The sequence below is a fragment of the Crinia signifera genome, chromosome 9 (genome assembly GCF_055691185.1).
Source record: "Crinia signifera chromosome 9, ASM5569118v1, whole genome shotgun sequence".
Lineage (NCBI taxonomy): Eukaryota > Metazoa > Chordata > Amphibia > Anura > Myobatrachidae > Crinia > Crinia signifera.
The window spans coordinates 78194775-78210661 of record NC_139225.1 but is presented as its reverse complement, the minus strand read 5'-3'; the positions used below and the strand labels follow the sequence as shown (position 1 = coordinate 78210661).

The following is a 15887-nucleotide window of genomic DNA, read 5'->3' as shown; positions in this document are numbered from 1 at the left end:
CTCCCCGAAGCCGCGATTTGTGATAAACGCCAGAATACGATCAGCGGGGAAGTTGGGTGCAGGAGCTCTGGCCGGAAAGCGGGAGACTTGCCCACCTTTCCGGGGAACCGAGAGGCGGACCCGATTTTCGGGAGCCTCCCGGCCATTCCGGGGGGGTAGGCAAGCCTGGCTTAATGCATCTTAATTTACCAGGTATGAAACACCAGTATCTGGTCACACTGCAGAATAATCTACAGGTCATCAAAGGCCCCTTATTGTGATGTCTACAGGACATAGAGGTTCCACAATGAGCAAAAACTAGATATTACAACTGGAAACATAACAGCCAACAGCAGAATTCTCTAACTTTCCAAAAGAAAAACCAAAGGGTGAGAGATACAATGCAGTCAACACTTTAATTTACAAGTCAATTTAAGCTAGTCACACCCTGATATATAACAGATCAAATAATGGATAAAAAACCCTCAGATTGTAGCTTCAGGATGAATACTAGTAGTAGTAACAGCCACTAAAAGGTGATTCCGCCTAAAATTTAATTATCACAAATTTTATTCCTCAAGTTTTCTTGGGGTTCAGAAAGTCCTGGGAGTACCCTAAACTGCACAGGTGCCACTCTCCTCCTGGGTTCTTGCAGGCACAGATCACATGCTCCTAGTCTGATAAAGAACACCACACTGGCAGGAACAAGTTGCTGATTTTGCGTGGCAAAAAAAGATAAATTATAAAAAGGGCACTTGGAGGTGAGCGGATTCGTCAAGCAGCAGCACAGTAAAATGGGAAGTCACTCCCACATAGAAACAAATATAGTAACGGGGAATTTACTGCGCTAAATGACTGGTGTGCAACATTAAAATAATATATGCATGATGTAATTAAAAAAACACAATTGAAAATACACTTGTAATAAACAAATTCAAAATACACTTATAGTAAAATAATTTCATAAGTGTCCAATTGGCCCAGACTGGAATGAAATTAGAACTAGTTGGAACAAGTGTCTGTTCCAATAGTGCCCCTCTTGTGGAAGGTGGATATGGCGGCTCCACTTGCATATAAACGGGGTTTCTTTTTGTATCATGGCTTGTAGAAAGGTGGCATTCCTCCCAAGAGGGATTGGCCAGATGTAAGTTGGAGTCTCTTGGACAAATAGCAGCCAAAGTGGATATCCTGCACCATTCCAGTTTTTAGAGGGGGGGGGGGGGGGGGGGGTGTCTGGTTCGGTCACTGGTTCTGTAGCATATTTGTCAGGGTGGTCTTGTGCTCATTAGCAACACCAGCCCCTCCCCCCCTTTAAAAACTGGAACGTTAGATTGCATTCTGGACTAAGGGTGAATATATTCAGGGCCTAATGCAGAGCTATGACATTATTTTACTGTAAGTGTATTTTGAAATGATTCATTCCAAGAGTATTTCCAATTGGGGTTTTTTAAATTAAATTCAGATTGTCTGCGTGGCTGGTCCAGTCTCTGGATATTTGTCTGTGTGGCCACTCCTGCCTGTATGTCAGGGTTGCCTACTTTTGAAAAATCATTTCAGGGACAAAATTAAAAGCCAGGGGGCGGGCCTTGCGACGCCAGGGGGCGGGCCTTGCGACGCCAGGGGGCGGCCCTTGCGACGCCAGGGGGCGGCCCTTGCGACGCCAGGGGGCGGCCCTTGCGACGCCAGGGGGCGGCCCTTGCGACGCCAGGGGGCGGCCCTTGCGACGCCAGGGGGCGGCCCTTGCGACGCCAGGGGGCGGCCCTTGCGACGCCAGGGGGCGGCCCTTGCGACGCCAGGGGGCGGCCCTTGCGATGCCAGGGGGTGGCCCTTGCGACGCCAGGGGGCAGGCCTTATGACGCCAGGGGGCAGGCCTTATGACGCAAGGGGGTGTGCCCTACAGTATTTTAATAAGCATTACACGTAAGCATACACTTGGGCAGGGATGGAGGCACACAATCAGGGGCACAAATGGCAGGAACTGGCACACATGAGGAGGGGAGAACATGGGCAGGGGTAGAGGCACACATGGGCATTATGACAGTATGTCAGATAAAAGGATTATATGCCACATTCTTAAATGTACAACACAGTTTGTATAATTAATTGCATGGTCTGTATTTTTTGTGTAAACCAAAACAAGGTCATGATGGTACCGTTATATACATGCTGCACTTAAAGAGGAATCTGAAGGGGAGGTGCCAGCATGGAGATAAAAGGCTTGTACTGTATATGATGACCTATGGAACTGGCTGGGAGGTAGATGAAGGATGTGGCATAGGGAAGGCACAAGCAACATGGAGCTGATAGATGATTTGGCTCCATCTGTGTAAAGTCAATAAATCACTACATCAGCTCTCACTAACCGATCTCAGAGGAGGAGAGCAGAGGATGAAGAGGCTGCGTTCATATTATATGATCGAGAGAGGCTGAGTGCTGAAGCCGTGCTGCGAGTATACTGTACAGACACAGACAGAGGCACGCAAGAGGATCCCTTCCTCTTTCAGTTTCTCCCGGCCGCAGCTGCGGCTTCCTTCACTTCCGCGATGGCTACGGTGCATGCGCTAGCAGCTAGATAACCGCGATGACGCGCCAACGTGATGATATTGCGTTGGCGGTGTCAGTGATGTTAACTAGCGCATGCGCAGTAGCCATTGTGGAAGAGCAAAGCGGCAGCTGCGGGAGAAAGGGGCCGACCTCCGGGAGTCCGTGAGATGTCCCAGAATTCCGGGAGTCTCACGGACATTCCAGGAGGGTCGGCAACCCTGCTGTATGTGTGTCAGTGTGCCCGGTCCTGTATCAATCTGAAAAGCCAAGGCCACTTGCTTGCACTTTCCCCCCAGACTGGAAGTTGTCAGCCAGCCCCAGAACAACATGCCCATACTATGTTACATCTGAGTCTGAATAGTCAAACCTCTGTGACCGTCCAACACATTTCTAATACACTTGAACATGTACTGCCCCTCTGTATGAACACCATTAGGAACAGATGCACAGATGAGAAACATACTGTAGCACAAGAAATAATGTAATAAAATAATAAGCTGAGTTTCAGTGAAAAGATAATACAAGAACGGTCTCTGCAGGTGCAACATCCCATTTACTTATATCAGACAGGGATGTTGAGGTGTGGGTGCTTACTAATATACTGACAGTTGTGAGCGAATTGAGGAAGAGGCCACTTTGCATCTACATTCTAATCCAGTGGTTCCCAAACACAGTCCTCAATGCACACTAATGTGACATACACACAGGGCGGTACTTATATGTTAGTTGGGCGCCCGCTATAGTTAGTACGCTCATAACCCCACTATCCATGTCGGCATGGAGTTGATGTTACATAGTGTGGCGAGCGCAGCGAGCCACCAAGCCCGAAGCCCAAGCCCGAAGCGTAAAAGTGTAAAAGTAAGCAAATAGCTTAGTGGGCGCCCAACTAACATATAAGTACCCACAGGGCAAATTTAGGCCTATTTCTAAGCGATCTGTCTAGACTGCGATGGTGATGCACGGTTCCGTGCGTCACCATTGTCTGAATAGATCTTGAAGACATGTAGTCAAGGGTGATTTCCCTAACCTGCATTGCTCAGCCTTGTAAGATCTACTGGAGGCAGGAACGAAGGTCAATGGCTGAAATGTTCTCTGTAAAGTGGTGTGTAAAATGTGTGCTCCACATAAATAATTGTGACAAACATAATTCAATATGCAGTATACCTTCATATAGATACATTTAAATCTGTTCACTGCATTGATAAAATGACTTCCCCTCTCATAATAACAAAAACTGCTGTTTAATCCAATGTTCGTCCCGTTGTCAGTGGCTGTAAAAGTCATAAAGAAGAGACAGCTGCTAGCCAGGGGGCAAAGAAACACTAGCATTTGTGGAGAGTGTTAGAAGTGGCACAAGGAAGCACCTTCCTTATACACAGCCACTTAGCTCTGCAGACTAAGGAGCATCTGCTTATTTGGAATGTAGTATGTAAGTGGAGATTTCAATCAGCTCCTAAAAAGCCAATTTACATTCCTAATGCCAGGTTTTACTTAATAGAGCTTATATGTGGAGTACGGTTCTTCCAACCCAAGGGCATAATCCAAGCCAGAGAACATCATGGTGGCTGGATCATACCATGTTAAGATTGTGATTGCCTCGCACTTGATGACATCCTTGGAGAAAAGAAGTCAACTGGCTTCGCTGAAACATGTGGTTACATTGTTCCTGAGATGTGGTCTGGCATGATATATAGTGCCACTGCTGAATGGTTTTCATTTGGTGTCATATAATAACCATGTTGACCGTGTTGACCAATAGTGGTCTACTATTGACCTTATTGGTGTCAACCGCATCCCCTTTTACTGAAATTCTAACTTGACACCAAATTTAAATCAAATACCCAACTTTCAATATAAAATATGCAGTATAAATAAGTCTCTCAGTACAGACATTGGCCAAAGTAAATTGTAGTACCTGAATAATTTGTGCCGCTGTCTCTGGCGTCCCCTGCCTGAGATCATGTCCATTAATAGACAAGATCTTGTCATTACACCTTAGCTTTCCATCCTTTGCAGCCAGACCACCATCTAACAAATCCAGGACAAAGACCCCAGGCTCCTCTGTCTTTCTGACTAGCTTGATGCCTAGAGGCTCAGACCGATCCCGTTTCAGCAGAGTCACTTGGATGACTTCCTTGTTTAGGTTGGCCGTGGTACTGCCCTCTGCACGCTGGGACCGTTGAGAGAAGCCTTTCTCTTGCAGCACAGTGAGGTACAAGATCGAAGAAGGCTGCCGAAGCAAGGCGATGGCTTGACTGTGGGACACGTTGCTAATGTTCAGTCCATTCACCTGACAAATAACAAAAGCAATTACTATGAATCAGGTAAACATATGTGCCAATCAAACATGTCAGAAATGTCGCTTTTAAAATTGTGTACGTATAAATTCCTAAATAAAATATATTATACTTCTAACAGGCTTAGGAAAGGTTAAACAAAAGAATGTCACATCTAGTTTTCAGTAACTTGCGATCATGAAGCAGGTGACTTGTTAGGGATTAACTTTTTTGACCCGCTGACAATTATAATTCATGACAAATTGGTATTTAAACCCTTGATTCAATATCTTCTTTATCACCAATATGATCTGCCAAAGGCAAGTATGCAGTACCATGATCTCTTTTTTTTTTATAAACACTAAAAAAGATCTAGCTATCCATTGTACTCATTAATTTGGAGTATTATGGTGAGTTTTGAGACAATGCGAGATGCACAAAACAAAAAATGCCGTAAAAAACTGTTTTAGTGGTTTTTACCACATTTTTCAAAAGGCAGCAAAGCCCTTCTGTCGGGGCTACGCTGCGGGTGGGGGGTGTTACGCCAGTTCTAGATGGCGTAACCCCATAGAAGCCTATGGGCTTTCCTTTGTATCCCCCGGCGCCCTGCAAGAGCTGTCCTTTGCGTTAATAATCACATATGTTATTGCATATGCGATTATTAACAATGCGAATGACGGCGATGTATGGCGTAGGCGGTTAGAGAATCCCTAAAAAGAAGAGAAACGGTGGTCCACAGACAGTGGGCAACCGTTCGCAGAAAGGATTCCTTTTTGGAGGCACACTTTTGAATTATCATCTCTGATAATTCAAAAGTGTGCCTCCAAAAAGGAATCCTTTCTGCGAACGGTTGCCCACTGTCTGTGGACCACCGTTTCTCTTCTTTTTAAGTATACTAGTACTTGATTCCTGGGGGCACCTCCAACACTATACAATTGTTGTATGTCATCAACTATATTGTCTCTCCAGTTGGTTCTTTAATTATTGTTTATCACTCTCTGTCCTGTGCATGATACTACTTCTACTTGCCCCGGTTAGAGAATCCCGCCCAGTGTATTAAGCCTAGGAGAAAGAAAAAGTAACATCCAATAAGCTTACGCCAAAGTTAAAAGCTGATTGGTTTGTACTTTCCAAAGCGTGATAAATCTCCCCTTTTAAGAGGTAAAATAATATTTTAGAGTTTGATTTTGATTCCATGGAACATTGAATGCCACTAAAAGTCTTAGGGTGGGATGCACGAAGGTAAAATTGCGGTAAAACTCCCATTTTCAGGGGTTTTACCGCATTTTCAAATGTATTAAGACCCGGCCGTGTGTTTTCACCGACCAGGGTATTGCCACCTTTGGGTGGCGATACCCTATAAAAGCCTACAAGTCTATACCCTATAAAATCGCCACCTGCCCCACTCCCTGGCCGGCATACCTCTGTCAAATTCCTACTCCCCCTAGCAACACAGCTGGATGTCCTTCTAGCATCAGAGGGGAGGAATGCTTTTTAACTTGAACTGGCTGTTTAAGCTTTCGTTTTTATCCTGTTGTATTTATATTTTATATCTTTTATTTTATCTTTATTAATTTAATTTTCCGCTGCTATATTTATTTACCTGCTGCTATATTTATTACCTGCTGCTATATTTATTACACTGATACATGGACTTCTAGTTTCAGATTATTAGTCCTATGTAAAGAATGTTGGGGCAAACTTTGCCCTTTTCCAAGATGGAGTCCGCGGCATCACATTACACTTCGTGTCATTAAAAAGGAACCCGCGGCTACAACAAATGATCTGGAGAAGGAAAAATGCCCCCTGACGCTTTGGAGATGAAGCGCCTTGTGTATTAGAGGTATAGAGAAGAAAAACGGAGACCGCGATTAAAGCGGTACTTCCGGGTACCTCTGCTGAGTATAGGAACCTAAATACCGGCGTCTACGGGGGATGACGTTTATGCGCACACCCGGCCACCCGCAGTACGTGCAGTAAATGCCGCAGGGTGCGAATTCATTGACGGACCATCCCCCATGATCAATATCCGGTTCTGGGTCATAAATACTGGCAGCGGAACGAACAACAGCACTCTTCTGAAGAAGGACCATCTGGGTCCGAAATGCATTAAGAGACTGTGCTGTTTCTTTTGGATCCCTATCTGGCTTACTGGCGAAACCTGCTCCCTTGTTCCTGGACTGTGTGGAGGATCGATTCCGGAGTTGGACTTCACATCAGACTGGGGTTTGAACTGTGGGATACGTGTGAGCAGCCTGTTGCCTTGGGATAACATATTTGTGCCTTTTTAACCGTCTACCTTTGTGAGTGTATCTTTATATTAAAAACCATCAATGTGTTTAAATACTACACTATGATCTGTTTTTGATTTAACCCCTAATGCTGTACCCTTGATTGGGGAACAATATAGGGGTAATCTCTTTTCAGAGTGAAAAATCTCCTTTGAAATAATCTGCTAACCATCACTCATAGGAGAAGGTCATGTATATTTAAACCTATCACTATTGGTGTGATCTTGGTTCTTGGGAACATCCCAAAATAGCGCTATAGGGTGAACAAATCCTTCTTTTTCCAATATACTCCCCCTAGCAACACAGCTGGATGTCCTTCTAGCATCAGAGGGGAGGAGGAAGAGCCCAGGACACCTGCTTCCTGTCCAGGGAGAAGAGCTGAAGAGAGGGAGCCCAGGGATGGGATGGGATGGGATGGAGACACCCCCCCCCTGCACACCACATCACAGGTATTGCGGGGGCCTCTGTCACCGCATTTTGATGATAATCGCATATGTTAGTACATATGGCATAACATCGCAGCGGTGGCGAGCTGATGTATTTTAATACATCCCGCCCTCAAAATATATAATTTGGGGGTTATTATAAATTACTATCCAAATCAAAATGTATTTCAAAGTTAAGAGTACAAACACTCTGTATCTAGGGCCTGCTCAGAAGCCAAACACACACATTGAAGGTTATATAAATACTAGGTTACAATACGTGCTGTGTAATTAAGCACACCAAGAAAAGGTCATTGCCCCATAGTGCTTACATTAACTAGGGAGTGCTTGTCCCATATAACCACAAGTGACAAAGATTCTGTGCAGCACTGTGCAGATAAAGATTCTTTGTGCACTGTGTATTACCATATGAATCTGAATGTATACAGCAGAATGTATCTGTGCATTGTGCTGGGTATTCACTTAACAACCCACAAATTTATTTTGGTAACCTAACTTATGAATTTATTGTACAGTGGAAGGTGTAATGATTAGCATTCATGCATCCAAGAACTGGGGTCTTCAGTTCAATTCCCACCATGACCCTAACTGCGTGGAGTTTGTATATTCTCTGTGCTTAGGTGGTTTAGATTGTATCTAAATTGGGTAATTTTGGCCCAAATTGTTCTGGTGTGTACCCTACATGACTCTGCCCAGTGATATACAGTGCAGAGAAATCAGGCCCTGTAACGCGGGGGTAGGGGAGAGGGGGCAGCTACACAGGGCAATTCAGCATCATACATACATACACACACACGCACAGCTACAGTTGTACTGATAAGTTTACATACCCTAGCAGAATTTGTGATTTTCTGGCCATTTGTCAGAGAATAACTCACAAACTTTTCTTTCTTTTAAAAAAAGAATAAACACAGTTGTGTGGCAATAAATGGTTTCACCCAACCACTAACCATGAGTGAAAGAAAAGTTTGTGAGTTATCATTAATATTCTCTGACAAATGGCCAGAAAATCACAAATTCTGCTAGGTTAGGTGATCTTATGAGCACAACTGTGTATAAATATAGCACACATGTATGTCACAAACATGAAAACACACACATACTGTATATAACTATATATAGCACACATTTATGTCAAGCTCCCGAATATACACACAGTGTCACAAACACCTCTTTCACATTAAACAAAACAAAGCAGCCATCAAAGCAAACAAAATACAGCAAATAAACCACAATCAGTTATTAAAGATGCACCCCCCAAAAAAGTTAAATTCAGACACACACCTGTAAAGCATAATACAGTGAGTGTGGATCTGGTCAATGTCCTTTTTCACCTCCCCCCAGTACCCCTCGACATGAAGGACACATACCTGCTGGCTGCTGCAGAGAAAGTGGAAACAGTCACTACCTCAACCATCCAGCCAACTGCTTGAGAGGAGCTGCGTGCTTGAGCTCCCCCTACTGTACAGAACGGATGGCCATCGGTGGGTTACCCATTGATGGTACACCTTGATGTTGTTAACCCATCTGCAAGGGAACCATCAATGGTTTTACCTATTAATGGTCATCCCTGCTTTACAATACAGTAGGCGGTGGGCCAATAAGAGCCTGGGGAGGACCCTCGCAGGACTGTCGGGGGCAGAGCAAAGCTCCGTGTCCCGGCACTTTGTAAAAACAAAATGTAATTATATTTTTTTCTAGCTTCTGCATCATATATGGTGGAAATCCATCTGGTTTTCCCCCATCGATGGCACAGATCATCAATGATTTCAAACCAAACTGTTTATATATGTAATTAATTAAAGAGAGACAAGGAACCTTACATTCAAAATTATTCACCATTGGTACCGTCAAGTGCTCTTCTGTAAGTAGCCTCCTCTATACAATAACAACTCAGTTGTAATATATAAATAAATAAAAAAAAAATTAAGAAAAAATTAACTTTTAAATGTCTGCAGATGCCCAGAAACACATCACACAGATAATTTAACGGATAAGAGACAACCAGTTTTGGGTAAAAAGCAAAAGAAGTCTTGTGGTTATCAGTCATGCAGAAACCTTTTTTTTTTGCGCGATTTTGACAAATAATTATCAAGTGTCCAGAAAACAGGCAGCCATTAAATGCATTGCTTAGTAATCTCTGTGCCCTGTAAAACAAGCCTGTACAGATGGAATGTTTATTTTCCTTTTAAAAGATCTACAAACGATCTTTTCTCATCTGCAGATCTCCTGTATCTGATCACTTACATCAGTGATTCCCAACCCTGGTCCTCAAGTACCCCCAACAGTGCATGTTTTCCAGGTCACCCAGCAGGTGCACTCATTATTCAGACACATTTTAAAGGACCTACAGGTGGAGCTAATTATTTTGCCTGTGATTCTGTGTGGAGACCTGGAAAACGTGCACTGTTGGGGGTACTTGAGGACCAGGGTTGGGAACCACTGACTTACATCTATAAAGCTGGGTACACAACACATGGTTTGTTGGACAATTTGTCGATCAGCAGAAAATCAGAATAATGAATTGTCCACATCATCCCCTACATGCTGCTTTATCTGGGTTTTGGTTAGCACAGTGTGGAATCTGTACCCACTACCTACTTTATACCAGAGATGTTGTTAACAACCAAACAATTATTTAAGGGAATTTAAGAAAAAAAAGTTAAAGACATTGCATCATTTGCAATTCGTGTAATGTGTACCCAGCTTAAGATGTTAAGGTAAACTGATGCGGCTAGACATGAAATCTTCACTTAAAGATCAACTAAAATTCAAAGATTCCTTTAAAATATGGCAATTGTATCACATGAGGAAATCCAAGTTTAAATCAAACTGGCAAAGGGAATTGAATAAAAAAAACAGTTTTATGTTCTTTAAATGTAAGCGGATTGTGAGAGTCTAAGATTTTGTGTGGCAGAAGATACCTCCAGAATGTGATCCCCTGGCATAAGTCTGCCATCCGCGGCTATTAGAGAGTCTTTGAGCACATCCTGTATCACGATATTCCCAAGGGGAGTATCTCTGCCCCCCACAATGCGCATGCCAAGCTCCTCTTCAGGGTCATCACGATGTATCTCTACTGTACTCGTCTCTGCTACCAGACTTGTCCTATGAGTATGATCTGGCAGAGACATGAAACAAATTAAGACACAAGGTAAGAAAGACCGGTCAGACAAGACCACCATTTTCATAACTTATGTACCAATCACAAACTTTTTAATACTCACCATCATCATTTTCATCAAAGGCTGGGTTTACCAATCCTGGCTCTGATGTTCCAAGAGATACCACAGCAGCCAGAGAGGACTCTGCCAGGACCTCAGCAATGCCACTAGTTGGGGAGAGTTCAGTCTCAGGTGAGTCTTTTCCTGAACCTATGAGGGCGCTCCTCTCTCTAGCTGCCCTGTACTTCCTGAAGCCTGTGCATCTGACAAAAAGAAGCATGTTTACCTGTAGATGGAAATTGCTTTATACAATAAGGCCTTACTGAAAAATATAGTCTAAGATTTAAAAAAGCTACATATGCAATTGTCATATCCAAAGTATAGGAAAAAATATTTAACATGTATTTAAAGACGTTTTTAAAAACAGCAGCATGGTGCCTTCAAAAAGGTGTTTGTGCTGTCTCTCTCTTTCCTGGAAATATCCAAAGCCCTTCAGGCATATAACTTGTTTTCATTTATTTAAATGTACTAAAAAACTTACTAGATCTGTATTTAGGCATATACATACATGGCAAAAAATAGTATTTTCATTTTGGCACACACACACATATATATATATATATATATATATCAGCATATCTCAAGGAAATAATGACACTACGCTACCTCCGCACTGGACACGGTATGTAGCATTGGGGACTGGTGCGCAGTTCAGAAATGGGGAAGTAGTCACACAGGGTCCCTCAGGGCTTGCAGAGAACTTAACAGCCAGACCAGAAGCAGGAAGTGTGCGATACAAACAGTGATCCCCATACATTGCAGAATTGTTTTACGCAAAATGAACAATAGACCCAGCCCATAAGCTTCAGGTCTAGCTTATAATGGAAATCTGTTGCATTATAAATTTGTTCAAATTGAATAAATTTTGATAAAAGACGACTAATTGCCTATGCACAATTTGTGAGTTAGATTTGTAAAAGGTGCCTATACACTAGTGCAATTGTGAAATTTGGGCCCTTTTCACCCTCTTCTGAAGAATCGGGCTGAGAAATCACAAGAAAAATATCAAATCCTATGTGTTTTACCTCTAATTAAGATCCAATGGGCGGTCCCATGTGCATCAGATCGGAACCGGAGATAGCTATGGCTCCTACAACCTACAAAGATTTATCTGATCTCGCAACCATGACTGGGATCCCATACAATACATCGGTATCCGTTTAACAGTGTCTAGGTCAACAGTCAATAGGTCGATCGCTATAGGTCAACAAGAAATAGGTTGACACATGAAAAAAAAATACACTAGTCAACATCGACAAAAAGTTGACATGCCAATGGCCAATACATGAAAAGGTCAACATTAATTTTAATGTTTTTTAAAGAGACTTCTTACTTAAAATATCCACGTCGGCATAGAGGGAGGATATAACAGTGTGTCACGTATATCAAGGCACCGGGCCCAAGGTGCACTCACCAAGCAAGGGGTATAGTTACACTGATAGGAGGTCCATGTTGTCATAAACAAAAACTTGTGTTGACCTTTTACTGTGTCAACTATTTTCTTGTCCATCCGTTGCTTCTGTCGACCTTTTGAGCATGTTGACCTAGTGCATGTCAACCATTTTGTTTAGTCAACATTTTGCCTGTCAACCAATAGTGGTCGACCTATTAATCCACACCCCGATGCATCGGATGCGTTCCTGACACCGCAGTTCACGGGAAACTGCATGCGACGGCAAGCCCCCGATAAGTTGCACTAGTGTATGGGGGCCTTAAGTGTTATTATCAGTGGAGTGATGGTAGCTGTGTATCATGCAGGGTACACAGTGGGTAGTAAACAGAACACAGTATCACTCATTATAATGACTCATTAGAAACATGGACTCTGCTTTTTCCAAATGAACAGTTTTAAGTTCAACAAGCCCGTCATACGTAGCTCCAATGCAATGCTCTGTGACAAGTGTAATATTTACAGAGCTGTCCCAGTGAGCTCTGGGTAATCATTAATCAAGAACATGGATTGTAGCAGACACCCTTGATCTTCATGTTCTTCTGTAGCTGGTGCTACATTGCACAAAATGTAAATGTTTTGAACTTTGATATCGGTCTTGGTGACAGCAGTATGCTTTCCCCTTCAGCTTCAGGAGCTACGTGGAAATGTATGCAAGAAACAGGCACAATCGGGGCTCATACCAAATCAGTGAGTTTATGAGTGGTAATCCCCGATTTTACACAAATGGAAAAGGCTATTTAATTAGGGATACGGTCATTTGGTCATTAGGTCTTATGTCGACACCTGAAATAATTGGAACTGGGTAAGGTTGACAGGGTCGGAAGGTCGACACAAGCATTAGGTAGACAATGGGAAGGTCAACAGTCAAAAGGTCAACCTCAGTTTTTCATGTTTTTTGAGCAGACATGTGCTGACAGGCGGTATTTCATGCCCTACCGTCCACTACAACGTGGTGAAGAATAGAATAGCGTGGCGAGGCGGACGTGGTACACTTAGATGATGTCCATGTCAACATTCGGGACAAAAATGTGAAAAACTCATGTCAACCTTTTTACTGTAAAACCTGCTCATAGTCGAAACAGGAAACATAATGCTTGTGTCGTCCTTCCGACCTTAACCATGTAGAACTATTTCAGCTGTCGACCTAAGGCCTGTCGACCTTCAGTGCCAAACCCAATGCATGTCGACCTAACTTGGGTCGACCCAATGACTCATACCCATTTAATGGAATAGCCTTTTACCACCCCAATGCGGTAATTAGCTGACAATTATCTGCAACCCTCGTGTACACAGTGCAGATTGGCCAGGTATTTTTTACTAGATAGCCAAAATTGCACCTTATGTACACTATGGGCAATAGCGATGTGTGGCCCCACGATCACCCGGCAGACTAGACTGTGCAGGTAGTAATCAGTAAAAGGTAATTCTGCCTATGTGTGTATTCTGCCTATCCACAGATCAAATATACACAAAATCACTTAGTGCACAAAACCAAAATTGCCAGCAGCCTGCACGTGAGTACACCCCTTTAGGCTAATTGAATATGCCCCACATTATTATATAGAGCTTCAATACGTAGTTGCAAATATTCCTCAGAACTAGAGATGTGCAGAGTCGGATTTACCTGGATCTCAAAATGGGATCTTATTGGCTATCGGCTGTCACATGTTTTGGCTCCAAAAGACGTAACAGTTGTATAGCCAATAAGATCCTATCTTGAGATCCGGGTAAATCCGAACCTGCACATCTCTACTCATAACCAGTTTAACAGGTCTTTCCACATGATAAGCCAATTTCTTCATTCGTACGCATCCTCATAAACATTCTATTTTTATTTTCTCCTTTTGTACTTTATAGTTTAGTACATCATTACCATCAAGCACAGCAGTTTATTTAGTTGCTCTTGCAAAAAACGTAGACTGCTTTTATTACATAGGGATCAGGGGTTAAAGTGGGGGGAACTTAGTGGAACAGAGTTCTACCACCTGTAATGGTAAGGTTCAACATTTCAAAATCCATCTAGGGTGCCCTGGCTCTGCCTAATTGGCAAGGAAAAGGAGTTCCACTACCTCTCCAGGACTACTTAAAGCCATGATAGGCATACAATATTGCAGGTCTCCTTCAAGGTTTGTTCACATAGTATGTAGTGGAAAAATGTGCACTTTTACGAATCCAAGCTTTTGTGTGTGCAATAAGGTATAAGAAACAGGTAACATCATAAACCATTTAATGAGGCCTTACAATTTCAGACAGAATGACCTTATAAAACCTACATAACCTGCATTGTTGGTGTGTCTTGAGGACCGTGGTTGGGAATGCCTGCTGTATAGTGTAAACTTGGATCCTCTGTTTGGGGCGAGCACCTCTAGCGACGCAAGTAACCCGTGGCTCATACAACATCTAGCCCTACAACATCATTGGGTTCGTGCCATTGTGGCCCCATTGTCGCATCCATCTGAGGACTTCTCTGCAACCCTGCATTCGGGATTGGACAATCCCCAACCATCAGTGGTAAATATCAGCCCCGTGGGCACCCTCATCTCACTAACCAGTTGCACCCCCAATCTGCTAAACAAACTTTTCATTGGTCCCCATTCAGCCTCCGGTCCAGATTTATCAATATATAATCACCATTTTTATCTATTGTTGTGTTATTTATGTCTTGTTTTTTAATTGTTATTAAATATCGTATGATCTTTCATCAAACCAGCGCCACTTTTCTTTATCTTCTTTTTGCCTGGGTCTATTGGGGCTGACAACCCCAACATTAAGTGGCAGTTCTTGACAGAACACCCTTGGTAGCGCCTGTCTGTGCACCCTAGGGAGCACACCCACCTTTCTGACCTTATAAAGAAACCACTTATCCTAATTTTTGCATTTTTCTGTAACTACAGTAGTTAGTATCTGAGAAGCACACTGACAGTACATAGGTCAGGGAATGGCAATGTATGTAAATATATGCACTCAACTAATTACATTCAATTCTAATAGGGAGAAATCGGATTGGACCCTACAGATTAAACCTGCGGTTGGGTCTGATCTGTAGGTAAGCGCCAGTGGTGAAGCCCCATTGGCACACACCTGTGTGCAGGGGGGGCAGGCAGTGGCAGGGTCCATGCTGTGCTGAGTGCCTGGGGGTGACCATGCAGCAGCAGGATGGGCAGTGTCCAGGAAGCACTGAGCTGCAGGTGCCTGCACCCACTGCACGCTCAGCCAATCAACGGTCAGTCTGCCTTTAGAATTTTTTTTTAATTCTGCCACTGCTGGCCGCACAGCACCTGCAACTCGGCGCTTCCCGGACATTGTCTGCCCCGGCGCTGCACGGTCATCCCCGGGTGCTCAGTGTAGCCTGGTACCCACCACTGCCTCCCCAGGTTTTTTTATTTTATTTTAAATCTCCCGCCCCCGCTGCTCCCCGGGAGTTTACATGGGATCATTCACATGCGATTTAATCCATGTAAAAAATGGCACATCAAGTGCCAAATCATTAGTGAGCTCTTCTAGTGTATGCTGGGCCACTAGTCTACACTTCAAGAAACGGTCAACCAGGGTTTTTACAGATTGGACCATATGGTATTGTACATTGGAAACATGTGGACTGAACATTGCCTCTCGCTAGTCAACATCCCATTGTCTGTATCAAATATTAAAGCTAAAAGACCATTTTTTAGGTT

At 43.3% G+C, this 15887-nt stretch overlaps 1 protein-coding gene across 7 annotated transcripts in view; it reads right to left on the bottom strand.

Moving 5' to 3' along the window:
- Nucleotides 1-15887, bottom strand: part of LOC146035690 (ligand of Numb protein X 2-like) — a 76471-nt gene that overhangs the window by 15864 nt on the left and 44720 nt on the right. For all 7 annotated transcript variants that reach the window (XM_083159272.1, XM_083159277.1, XM_083159275.1 and 4 more), the window contains exons 3-5: nt 10764-10963; nt 10461-10657; nt 4439-4813 (exon numbers count right to left, since the gene is read on the bottom strand). In XM_083159272.1, the coding sequence (XP_083015398.1) occupies nt 4439-4813; nt 10461-10657; nt 10764-10963 (772 nt within the window). The remainder of the gene's footprint in view (nt 1-4438; nt 4814-10460; nt 10658-10763; nt 10964-15887) is intronic.